The 13,108-nt window shown below is 49.4% G+C and overlaps 3 protein-coding genes across 3 annotated transcripts; 1 reads left to right on the top strand and 2 right to left on the bottom strand.

The window, feature by feature from the left end:
* Window positions 1-1,826: 1,826 nt before the first annotated feature.
* J4E87_010243 (uncharacterized protein) lies at window positions 1,827-2,856 on the top strand (the record flags this gene model as incomplete). Its single annotated transcript, XM_049381817.1, has 2 exons — window positions 1,827-1,909; window positions 1,968-2,856. 2 exons carry the CDS (start codon window positions 1,827-1,829, stop codon window positions 2,854-2,856), a joined length of 972 nt encoding a protein of 323 aa, XP_049228384.1.
* Window positions 2,857-6,188: 3,332 nt separating this feature from the next.
* On the bottom strand, window positions 6,189-8,159 carry J4E87_010244 (uncharacterized protein; the record flags this gene model as incomplete). The annotated part of the gene is made up of 4 exons (XM_049381818.1): window positions 6,189-7,729; window positions 7,779-7,956; window positions 8,007-8,095; window positions 8,144-8,159. The coding sequence occupies 4 exons, from the start codon at window positions 8,157-8,159 to the stop codon at window positions 6,189-6,191; spliced, it is 1,824 nt and encodes a 607-aa protein (XP_049228385.1).
* Window positions 8,160-10,826: 2,667 nt separating this feature from the next.
* J4E87_010245 (uncharacterized protein) lies at window positions 10,827-13,074 on the bottom strand (the record flags this gene model as incomplete). The annotated part of the gene is made up of 3 exons (XM_049381819.1): window positions 10,827-11,371; window positions 11,746-12,415; window positions 12,463-13,074. 3 exons carry the CDS (start codon window positions 13,072-13,074, stop codon window positions 10,827-10,829), a joined length of 1,827 nt encoding a protein of 608 aa, XP_049228386.1.
* Window positions 13,075-13,108: the final 34 nt, after the last annotated feature.

A 13,108-nucleotide genomic window follows, 5' to 3' on the forward strand; every position in this document is an offset into this window, starting at 1 on the left:
ATAGTCTAGTAACTTTAGATTATAATCTTAAGATAAGTATCTTTTTTAAATACCTTATATTTACTATAATATAGTAGTAAGTATAATAAATAAAATTATTATTAAAATACTTACTATATATCTAGTATCTTAATAATATACTTATAGAAGTAATAGTAATAAAGGCCTCTTTAGTATACTTAGAGATAGACTTTAAAGTTATAATAGATAAGCTATAAAGCTATAAAGCTATAGAAATTATAATAATATAGTTATTTATATTAATAGCTAAAGATTAAATATAGTAGAGTATAAAAGAAATTTTATCTTAGTAAGATCTCTAAAGTAATATATAATTAGTCTATATAAGAGTCTTAGTATTAATAGTAATATACACTAAATTTATTAAAATCTACTAGTAGTTTTAGAACTACTTACTATATATCTTATTATAGATATCTATTAAATTAAGTCTATAAAATTTAGTATAAAGTACTAAGTAATAACTTTTAATAAGAGTAATATATCTTTATAAGTAATTTAAAAAGTAGACTAGTATAAGATTTAAAATCTATATAGTAGTTATACTCTATTAGAAATTTAAAACTTATAACTTTAGTATAACTTAAAAAGATAAAGTATTTTAAATATATATTTTAAATATTATAAAACTTATATTATTACTATAATAGCTTAATAACTTTTACTATATTAGTAAAAGATTTCTATTTTTAATACTAAATATCTTATCTTAACTAGATAATATATATATAGTACTTAATCTTTTATAAAGAATACTAAGCTAAGTAGCGTTCTTATATTATAATTCTTACTAGATTTTTTTATTATTTTTGTAGTAAGAATATAAGTAAAGAATACTTACTACTTAAGTTTATAGTAGTATATAATAAAAGTAAAGTATATCTTTAAATTAATAGATTTAAGCTCTACTTTTATTAGCTAAATCTAAAAATTACTTTTCTATATAAGTAAGTTTAAATTATATAATAAATATTAAAACTTTTAAAAGAAAGATTACTTCTTTTCTATAAAAGCTTTATCTATAGCTACTTTCTTAAGCATTAATCTATAAATTACTTACTTAGGTAGATAACTAATTATATTAGATAAAAGCTATATTAGTCTAGCTATTATTATTATATAGACAAAGCTAATTATATAGATTAACTCTAATAACTAAGCTACGTACACAAAACTAATTATAAGCTATTTAACTACAAAAGCAAATTATTTAGGCGTACTTTACGCCTATTCTAATCTACGTAGAATAAGATATTTATAAAGTAGTTACTATAGTAAAGTGCTTTAAGTCTACGTACGTGTTAGAGGCTTCTGAGGTCTCGTTTAAGCTGACATACATCTACGCGACGCGGACACAACTCTCTGCGCCCTGCAAGGCTTAGTCCGCTCGTACGCAGAACCTGAGAACAGTCGTCGCAAATCAGCTCACAAGCTTAATACATCCGGTCGCTCTCGTCCGCTAAAGTTCGTTCACCTAATAATCTATCTCCGTTTGTCAAATGAAAGGTGAACCTCTCACGCCATGCTCGTACGGAGGGGGCGTGCTCTGCGCGTCAACCTGAGAGACTCAACGTACGGTGTGCTTCTCCGCGCGTTTGGACCGTAGGCTACAGCCATGTTGAAGCTGCATTGCCTGCTGCGCCCCAAAGTCTCCACCATTTGCGCTTCAACTCTACCTCGTCCGACGCGGATATAGGATGCCGCATGTGCAAACACCGTCTTTATTGTTCTATTTAATGCTTCCTGTCCTCGCCTCCGAGTATGGAACGCATCACGCTTAGACTTGCATCGCTTCAACCTCCGCTATGCCTAACACTACTTTTAACCCCGACGCTCTCCCCGATCTCAAGGACAAAGTGTTCATCGTCACCGGAGGAAATTCAGGCATGTACGTGTTGCAAACACCATTAGTGAATGACCTATTCAACTAACAATACCTTCAACAGAGGCTACCACACCGTGGCCCATCTCGCAGAACATGGTGCGCACGTATACATGTGCGCTCGCAACGTGGACAAGGGCACAGAAGCAATAGCCAGAATCAAGAAGATGCACCCCTCCGCCCACATCGACCTTCTACAAATGGATCTCAAAGACCTCACCAGCGTTGTCGCAGCCGCGCAACGTTTCCTCACGCTCGAAACCGCGCTGCACGGCCTCGTCAACAACGCCGGCATCATGGCAACGCCATTCGAGCTGACCCAAGACGGGCACGAAGCGCAGTGGCAGACGAACTACCTGTCGCACTGGGTATTCACACACCACCTCCTTCCCTTGATGCTAGCAACATCCAAAACGCTTCCCCCCGGAAGCGTGCGCATCGTTAATCTCACTTCGTCCGGACACCTGCAAGCGCCGAAAGGCGGGATTAACTTCGATAACCCCGCGTTGAAAGATGCGGGCGACATGGCTCGCTACGGCCAGAGTAAGCTCGCTAACATCCTGCATACCAAGTCGCTTCACAAGGCGTACGGTCCGGGGTCAGCAAGCGCCACCGACAACGAGGGAGAAATCTGGACTTCTTGTGTGCATCCGGGGCTCGTGGAGACGAATCTGCAAGAGGGTGTGAATAAATCGAATCTTGCCATGCAGGGAGTGATTACCGTTTTGAGAAAGACTGGTATGTTTTGGTCGTCGGATAGGGGCTCGTATAATAGTCTTTACTGTGTCGCGGGTGATGGCATGAAGGCGGAGCAGAGTGGCGGGTATCTTGAGATCTACGGTCGCTTTGGGGAGCCAACGTGCGAGAGTAAGCCTGCGAGGGATGCGAAGCTTGCGGAGCGGTTGGAAGAGTATACCAAGGAGGAGATGAAGAAGGGAGGTTGGGTTCAGTAATGAAGTTGTACGTTTTCCTTCTTGCTTTCAAGATATAATGGGAACTTAGATGGGCTTTGCAATCCATAATAGAAGTTTGCTAGACGATATGTAGAGCGCAATCATGATGCGATAGGAATGAAACGAGAGAACAGTCGCTAAGAATGGCGTAAAGACCAAAGTGTACGAGGCGAAGGTCCGCCACAGATATGATGCTTACGAAGTCCCGGACGTACGTGTGGCTTTCACCTTTCGAGACCCAGGACCGTCATCACAGCTCTGATCTTCAACGCAGTCATCAGCTTCTTCGATCTTCTTCCGCTTCTTGCCCTCCTTATGATGAACCGCTTTATGATGTTCATTCATCTTATCCTTCCTTCCCCTAAAGCCTCTACCTTTCTTGCCACCTACTGGATTCCTGGAGCGCACGCAGCCGGACTCTGGGCAGAAGTACTCAATCGAACGGCGTGCATGGATGTTTTCGTGATGACGCTTGAAGTCAGCATGACGGTTGAAGGTAAGGTCGTCACCATCGTCGAGGCAGACTTCGTTCAGACACTTGAACTTCCCTGCTAGGGTTACTTGGCCAATGATTGGATCGGTGCGGGAGGACGGAGAGTTCGATGTGCGGCGCCGACGTCTGTTTGAGCGTTGTGGGCTCATAGGTGAAGAACGGGTAGGAGAGCAGGAGCTGGGTTGGGAGCAGCTCTCTGGCGCGATGTGGCGGGGTGGAGTCACGCGACTAGACAATGGTGAGTCTACAATCATCATGGATCTTTGTCTTCATGCTTACGGTTGATGTCTAAATGGTGCATGTTCGCCAAATGGTGCTTGGAAGGTTCGAGAGCTGGGCGAAAATGCGGATGAAAGAGCTGAATGCCTGCGTTGCTGACGTTAGAGTTGACTCAGGAGATCAAGAACCAAAGAACTAGGTCTCCATTGTGTTCCAGGCGATGGGGTAACCAGATCAACGATCTATCAATAAATAGAACGACGGTCCATGGTGTATGATGGTCACGCCAGATAGGCGGGACGTCATCAAGTTGAGCAGGGCTCAGCTAAGATGCTGAGACAGATAAGTGGCGAGGGGTTGATATCTTGGGCTGATATACGTCGTGGCCAGGTCCAACACGAGAAACAAGTGTAAAATGATTGCTCATTGGGAATCCTGGCACTCTTTGGAGGAGGGGTTCAATTGTATCTCTTGTGTAAGGTTTGGAGTGATGCTGTTGGCCGAAAGGCCCTGGGAGAATCTTTTTGCGATAGTCTGAGCTTGCTCGTGTCCTTCTCCTGCCGTGACATTGGCATTGTCGTTTGTAATGAGATGGTTCGCATTGAGAATAGACGGGAAGAACTAAACAAGCTTTACCTTTAGAAATGACACATCGGGCGATGATAGTCCGGAATATAGTAAAGGCAATCGTTCCAGTCAGATTGAGTCCTCGGAGCGAACAGCTTGGGTCGTGTCCAGAGAAGCCATGTAGTGGAAGATGGAATCTCTGATGCTGTACTTGATGTGAGTGTAATGAACGTACGTCCGTCACCTAATATCTGTGTAATAAGGCTGGGAGGTGTGATCGTTGCCAGTGCCGCGTGCCGGATATCTTGATAGAGTAACGATGCTATAAACCTCGCTATGTAGGAGACCAGTCGATTCAACCGTTGCTCGACGGTAGAGGCAGGCCCTTGGAAGTACCAGAAGAGTGCGTAGATCACAGTGTAAATCTCCAGAACGGTCAGCCGAACGAGTAGTCGGGCACTCCAGTCGGAGCTCGTTGCGCAAGGTCGTTCAATGTCGAACAATGAGCAACGAGTTGCCACGATACAAATGCGTTTGTCGCCCTTCGATGAACAGACTGGCCCTTGCGATGTTCGAGGTTGAGGATTCCAGAATACCAATAGAGAGTCCATTCATACGTAGGTGCTTGCAAATAGTGCAAGACGTTTCCAGGTCTGGATGTAAATGACGGTTCCATGTTCCAGGTTGAATTTCGAACAATCCTGTGGCTTGTTGATCGCAAACTGAATATTCTGAAGGAAACTTACTCGTTATCGTATCCAAAGTGACCAAAAACCTTGCTCTCATCCTCACGTTCTGGCATGCCTTCGTCGATGGTGTCGTTGATCGCATATTCGAATGGGCTCATCGCTGCCGCTGCAAAATGCTCGTAATCCATGTTTGGCGAGATGTCAGATGACCGTCGGGGACGAAAGTGCACGGAATGTGAGTTTGATCGAAATGGATAAGGCTGAGGCGCAGTGCGTTGGCTTGCTGACGTGCTTGAGATGGAGCGGGACATTGCTGACCCAGTCGGAACCAAGATACTTCCAAACGAACCGCGGGACGCTCGCTGCAGGGATGTAGACAATGATCGCTGACCGGAAGATACTGATGAGTATTGCGAAGCCGATCGCGACATGTCACCGTTCACCGGAACTTGTGTGTAGCCGATGGGGCTGTGTACTGTTTGGTGTATATTGGCATAAGGCTGAGCCTCAGCCTGGTGAGAGATCGAGTGCCGTGGTGTGCTGCCTATTGACGAGCAAGAGAACATTGAGTCGTGTCGATGAGTTGTTGTCGGCGAAAGCAGCTGCTGATTGTTTCGGTATTGTGAAGCTGATTCGACAGTGTTCTGACCGTTGATGTCGATACCAATTCCTTGACCGTTGAACAGGTCACGCATATTGCCGCCCCCACCGAAGTATGTGTTGTTGTCCATGTGAGTGGAACTGCAAGATTGATATGTTGAGAAGTTGGCACTAAGAGGTAGTGTGAGGTAGCTGTGGGTGTATCAGGAAAAGTGCTGGGCTCGGATGGACTGAGGTTGAGTAAAGACTAGAATTTTGGTGGCAGCGTGCATCAATATAGCTTCAAGTGAAGCGACTAGGGCAAGCGCCCCGAACATTCCTTTTTGAAGGACCTCTGTAGCCGGCCTGCATGTAATGAGCCTCGAGGTGGCTGTTCGCACTGAGGCATACCGAATTCCAAGGCAAACTAGGCAAATGGGGCTTACGCGGGTCTTTTGGCTGTGAGGGCTGCATGCAGACTGCGACCGCAGTCGATAGGCCGATGATCGTGATTGGACACATTGATTGCGACATGCGAGTACTATCTGCACGGTGAGAAGGCTGAGGAGTTGGCATGAAATGTAAGTGGGAGAGGTATTTTGGAAGTAGCCGCACGATCACATGCAAGCAGAAAACGGCAGGAGCACCCGACCGCCTCACCTTTCATCGAGGTCCTTCAAAACCTAGCCATCACTCCCCAAACTGAATTGAATCAAGTTCCTGTCATCCACACTATGATGAATCGTTAATTTCTTTTGCTCATCTTTCGACTATTGGTTGACGTCTCACGCCTTCACGCTCCACACCTTGATGCTCGCATCGCCTCCCGCCGAAATGACCTTGAGACCCTTCTCCCATGCGACACCATTGACGCCATCCTTGTGAGCGTTGAGAGCCTTGATACGCTTGCCAGGGTCTTCTGTGCTCCAGACCATGACATTGGTGTCCAGACTGCCACTTGCGGCGTAGTTCTCACTCTCGTCCCAGGCCAGACAGGTAATGCGTGCGGTATGGGCACTCCATCTGTCCGTGATGACCTTCCAGTCTCCGCCTACCTCAAATGCGTAGATCTTGCCGTTTCCAGCACCCACTGCCAGCTTCTTGCCTGAGGCAGAAAAGGCGAGTGCGGAGATAGGAGCTGTTGCACGGCGAAGCACTGTGTCGGTCTCCTTGAGCTCCGTGCCAGAAAGGGTGTAGATGTGTACTAGCTTGTCGTCTCCGCCAACAGCAACGGTAGCGCCGTGCGCTGCGATTGAGGTAGGGGCGAATTTGACCGGTAACGAGCTGACCTGGGCCCCCTTGGAGTATACTGCGATGGCATCGGTAGAAGGAATCAGCACGGTGCTCGATGTCGCGGCAACGCCCTTGGGTTGGAACTTGAGATCGTGTGCCTCGCCAGTGAAGATCTTGTCCGGAACGGACATGGAGCGTAATGTATCGTCCCAGCCAACACTGTACAACTCCGCCTCATTCTTGCTGTCGGAAGTCGTGATGCCGGCGACGTAGCTGGAATGTGCTGCGCCTTCGACCTTGTCAGCCAATCCAGTGGTGGTGTCCCATGCGAGGACACGGCCGTCATAGCTTCCCGTGGCGAAAGTAGATGCAGCTATGGCAGCCGATGTAATGTTCTTGGAATGGCCACGGATGATGCGCGTTGGCTTTGGGTTGCCGTCGACGAGGTAGTTCAGGTTTCCTTCGAGATCCACACTGACGATCAGACCATCACTGCGGCCGGTGGGCCATACCACACCGACCTGCTGGTCGGGTATGCTAGCGACGCCTTCCTCGCCCATCCTCCAGGTCTGAATGTTTTTGCCTGCTTCCGGGTCCCATATCCGGACCGTCTGGTCCGCACTGGCTGTGACGAACTTGTTTGAGTCCTTGGACCACGACACGCCGAAGATGCTGCCAGTATGTACACCCTCGCCAATCTGTCCCTTTGCCTCGCCGGTCTTGCCATCGTATAGCCATATGCGCTTGTCGGCGCCGACGCTTGCGAATACGGAACCGTCCGGGGAGAAGGCGGTGCCGAAGACGAAGCGGTTGTGCTGTCCTCTCAGACTGGTGTTGAATTTGAAGGGGGCGCCGTGGTAGAAGACCAGGCTGGTATCGTCGGAGCCTGTGGCGGCGCGGAGGGGTCGTTGCTGGCGGATAGACACGCAGTTGATCTGTGACGAGTGGCCTGAGATTTCGCCCACGCTGTTGCCGCTGTCTGCCGTGATGCAGTGGCCGAAGCGCTCCTTGCCGTCGCCGACAGCTATGATGCGCTGCGAGTCGCCATCCCACGCCAAGTCGTTGATGCGGCCTGCGATGATGTGGTAGTCGCCTGCACCGCGTCAGCTCCCTCGCTCTATGTCCTGCTATGCCTCACCCACCTTTTGTAGCTCCTTCACCGGCGCAGTCCCACACCTTGACCGTACCCGAGACATCTCCACTAGCAACGTAGAAGCCTGAGGGCGAGAAGCGGGCGACAGTCGTCTGTGTCGTGTGCTGGGTGTATTGTTTACTAACAGCCGGGTCGTCGATGGAGCGCAGGAAGACGGATTTGCCTGACTACACGTCCAATTAGCTCCGCGAAAGCTCTGGATAAGGGGGAGACTCACGGCATAGGCAATCCGTTCGCCCTTGGGGTCCGAGGACAGCGGTGTTGCCTGACCGCGCGTTGTCGAAGGGGACGCTGCCCAGATGGCGTCTGTTTACGGTTAGTAGCTGCTGCGAGAAGCTATCTGGGAGCTCATACCTGATACTAGAGACATTGTGCGCGCAGTTCAGAGGACAGTGAGTAGCAAATGGAATTGGTTACGTCAATTGCAGAGGATGTCTGCCTGTAGCTGGCAGCGTTGGCGGTGGCCTCTGCTTCGTCACCGCCTACGTTTCAGCAACCAGCCACGAGTCGCGGGGCAGGTGGGGGTGGCTCCTTCATGACAGCTCACCTGGGGGTAGCTACTGAACATCTTCACATGTTACTCCAGGTACCAGCTCTACATGTCAGCACCCATGTTCCGCGTTCCTTTTGCTGATAGTCTGGCTTTGCTGCATGCTCAGCCAACATCGCATTCCATCATCGAGGCCAGGTCTAGAACGAAATACCGCCGAGATCACTGTGCAAATAGCTCCTTCGATCAAGGATACATCCCAGAACTACATGCGCATGCCTGCAATTCACCGCTGACTGCATGGAAATATCTGGTTGCGAATTGAAGAGGCTGGCAGACCAAACAACCTTGGAATGCCCCAGCAAACCCTTGGCGCACGTCATTTCCGCGCGTTGCAAGTCGCGTTGAGATGTCTTCAAGTATGAACTGATATACAGCCGCATCCTGCATCATTGACTCTCTGTCTCGCACATCGCCCATTCTGGACGCTATTCGCTTCCCTCGTTCGCTGTCGCGTCGTTCGCTGTACAACGTCATCACCCGGGAACCCGGCATCCGGTAGCCTACATCCTCAACATCATCATCACCATTCTCATTGCGGAAGAGCAAAGACATCAAACACCATCAACATGTGTCTCATGCGGTCTTACGAAACGCGCGGTCGTACCGTCATTGAGCCACCTCCCCGACGAGGAAACTACACGTCCCATACACCAGCCGGCGTGATGCGTCTGCCGCGCGAATGGCGCCGGACATCGGTCGAGAGCTTCAGCGACGACGGCCGTTACGTCGAGTACAGGTTCGTAGTAACTTCAATGGCACCATTGGTTGTCTCACACTCACATCATCCAGGCGATCGCGATCTCGTCCCCGTGCTATTGAGTACGTCGAAGAGCCTCGCATACGTGCAAGGAGCCGTGCGAGGAGTCGGGCGAGGAGTGTATCCAGGCGACGCATTAGCGACGTTGAGATTGTCAGGCCAGCAAGGACCAGCTACATTGACCCACGTGGAAGTGGTTATGTGGACGAAAGGGTTACGAGGCGAAGTGTCAGCCGCGTGAGACATTGAGGAGTCACACTTCTGCAGACGAGGAAATGAGGTGTGTGTAATCACAGAGCAGAGCAAGGTTACTCGTGCTAACATGCCCAGTTTTTGAATTGGATATGTACATATGGGATACATAGAAGCTTTGTAATTACGAATGTTATACTTTCAAGAAAACGACCAAACATGCAGCAAGAAATCTCCGGTGCTGCTCACCGGCTAGCTCAGTACATGTGTAATGAGTCTCTCGGAGCCCGCCTACTTCGAAGAAAAACACAGTACCACTAAGGCAATGAGCTGGTTTGAGTGTAACTTGAATCTATGGTGAAGAAGCATCGGAAGCTCCCATCCGGAAATAATCACTAGTTCACATCTAGGGCGCAATAACCCCTGTTATTAACCGCTCCCGAGCTGCACCCCACACCCGACGCTGTATCAGACTCATAGCTAAACTCCATCATCAGATTCTGAGTCACGGCCAGGAAACTACAAACAAGTGATCAAAAACAGCGCTCAGTCTTCCCAACTTACAATTCCCCTCAATCTCATCATGGCATCCAACCCCATGCAACGATGCTGCATCATCGGCGTAAAGCACTCAGGCACACCACAAGGCCAAATCAAACACATCGACAACAGTACATCTCCCTCCATCCCCACCCCTTAACCCTTCCCATCTAACCCACAAACAAGTCCGCACATACACCACCTACCCCCCCAATAACCCCTCCCCCTCAAACGCCATCCTCATCATGACCGACGTCCTCGGCATGGACTTCCCCAACACCCAACTCATCGCCGACCAGTTCGCGCAAAACGGCTATCTAACCGTCATCCCCGACGTCTTCAACGGGAGCGAAGTGCCGTTTCCGGCTCCGGAGTCGTTTGACTTGCAGGAGTATGTTGAGACGGTTATGCCGAGGACTGATACTGTGGATCCCATGTTTGAGAAGGTGATTAAGTATCTGAGGGACGAGTTGGGGATTAAGAGGTTGGGTGGTGTGGGATATTGTTTTGGCGGGAAGTACGTATGTCGGTTTTTGAAAGAAGGGGGGTTGAAGAATGGGGGAATTGACGCGGGGTTTACTGCTCATCCAAGTTTTGTGGATGCGGAGGAAGTTAGGGGGATTAGGGGGCCGTTGAGTATTGCTGCTGCAGGTATGACTTTCAATTGTAACATTCGCGTTTCATTCCTTCCATTCATTCCATTCATTCCATTCATCAAACCTACTCCAAAAAACCAAACTGTCGAGACAAAGACATAAACAAAAAGAACGCACTAACGATACCAACAACAACTCTAGAAACCGATTCCATCTTCCCAGCCGAGAAGCGGCGCGAGACAGAGGATATCCTCAAAGACCACACCGTGCCGTACCAAATGTTCCTGTATTCGGATGTCGAACATGGGTTCGGTGTTAAAGGGGATTTGTCGCATGCGAAGGCGAGGTTTGCAAAGGAACAGGCGTTTTTGCAGGCAGTGGGCTGGTTGGACGAGTATGTTAAGAAAGGGGCGGGGTTGTAGGGGATTTCTCGGGGAGGTTGGGGAAGTTCGTGAGGGTGTTGACCGCGTGTTTTATGGGTATCTCGGTGGCTGAGTGTGCGTCTTGGAGGGCGGTGTCGTATTCGTGTAGTGTGCATTTAAGCCTGGTGATTTCATCTAGTCTGTTGAGCTGCCCTGCGCTCTCAGCCGTGTGTTTCTCCAGCCAGATAGGAGCCATCGTCTCGACATCGGTACTAGCATCCGAAAAGTCGCAGTACATCCGTACGAAGTCAACAATCGTGTCGATCGAAGCCAAAACTGCCGAGAGCACCCAGGCGCAGAAGCTGATGGCGAAGTACGTGAAGAGGAACAGGGTTATCAGAAGACAACCCCAGAGATAGCCTGTGAGGATACTGTCGAGTACTTCGTTGGGTTGCGGCATGGATGTCGATGGCCGGAACATGACCGCTTGGTGGGGGAAGAGAGGTGGCATGGTCGACTGATGTGGCGGTAAAATAGGTGCGGGTGACTTCTGGGATGTAAGACTGGGATGAGGCGTGCTGACTACAATGTACCGAGTGTAGCAATATCGGTGGTTGGAGTAAGGCTAGTCGAAGACAATATATCGTTCGTAGCAATATGGGTACCCAGGAATGGTGGGTGTTGGACCTCGATGGTTGAGGTCTGGATTTGTTTGCGAAAACATGCGAGATGGCTAGAAGGCTACGGCTGCGCTTGCGTCGTCGACGAGAGTCGCGCCTTACGATCCTGGTCTATCCATAAACAATCCTCATATTCAGTCAACGAACAGAAAGTGCTACCGTCGGTTCAAGAGGCATGTGTCAACACACCACCGTCGGTTGGCGTCCCTACCACCTGCTCTCGCCCTTTCAAACACGCCCCTTTTTTCCCAACCTTCGACGCCCACGCCGGCTCACCATCCTCATCAAACTCCGCCCACTGAAAAAACCCACAACTCTCCCTCCCCGGCACATAACCCGCATGGCACATCCACATATACCTCCCCCTCGACTCCTTCTTCCTCGTCGCACACCTCAACACAGTCGAAACACCACACTTGCATTTCGGCGTATACCTCGGATGGAGGCTATCCTTATAAAACCGATACGTGATATTAAGCCTCTTGTTCCTCGCCAGCGGATGAGGATCAATAGCTTGGGCCGGCGCAATCGAGTGTTTCCATTCTTCTTGCATCTCGGCATGCATAACCAGGAGCGAGTTATGTGGTAAATGAATGCTGATTTGGCCTTGTGCGTCCGCGAGAGAACCGTCGTCTTTTCGGTGCTCGTCGTCTTGGGCGACGGTCTTGCGGACCCGGAATTCGCGTGCGACTCCGAGGCTTAGACTGCCGATGACGGCTCGTGGACCGAGGTAGGTGAGTTGGTCGGCGTGGTATCCGACGCTTTCTTGGGGTCCGTCGTAGCAGTTGACGAAGGCGGTGTTGGCTTTCCAGGGGTGAGGGGATTGGTATCTGAGTTTCTTGCCGTTGGGGTAGAAGTCGCGGATTCTGCGGCGGATTTCGTGGTTGACGGCGTCTTCGACTTGGGGGCATGCGTTGAGCATTTCTGGGAGGCTTTGTCGGACATCCTATGTGGAATGAGCATTGTGGTGGTATGTCTTGTCGACAGTCTTACCTCGATCTGGCCACCGTTGTAGATGTATTCCGTCTTTTGTCGTTCCGCCTCTTCTAAGCTGTTGACGTAGAAAGAGTACGTGTGTGGGCTTACAACAACTCTGTCAAACAGCTTGAACTCGTACCTGTCGTAGGTCGACGAGGCGTCCAGTAATTGTGACAGCAGTGCATCCGCTTGCTCTACCGGAAGGAAATTGTGTATGATTGAACAAGGCGTATGTACTTCGATGTCTTCTGGGCTATAGAGAAACAGTGTCTTGCCCTTTCTCACAAGTGGCTTCTTGGTCAGCGTCCCGTTGGCTGGAGTAATGCGATACGCGCTCAGAGATGATTGATAGCCCACTGTCGATGATGCGGGTTGCTTGCGTGGGGAAGTAACTTGAGGTCGCGATAGACACTCCGAGGCTTGTTCAACGGCCCCCTCAGCAGCGAGCAATGCTTCAAGCAGAGTCCCTTCATCAACTGTAGGATGCAAAGATGCCAGTAAGGCCAACTTGAAATCAGTAGACTCTTCTTCTGGGTCTCTAGCCTCTGAAGGCCGCTTGCCTGTACTCGCCACGGACCTGGGCGGCCCCTCATCCCACTTCCTCTTGCGCGACACGAACGCGTCCATACCGACTGTGGTGGGTTAAAATGGCGCGCATAGT

Source organism: Alternaria ethzedia, assembly GCF_023757985.1.
Source record: "Alternaria ethzedia strain BMP 0044 chromosome Unknown scaffold_45, whole genome shotgun sequence".
Lineage (NCBI taxonomy): Eukaryota > Fungi > Ascomycota > Dothideomycetes > Pleosporales > Pleosporaceae > Alternaria > Alternaria ethzedia.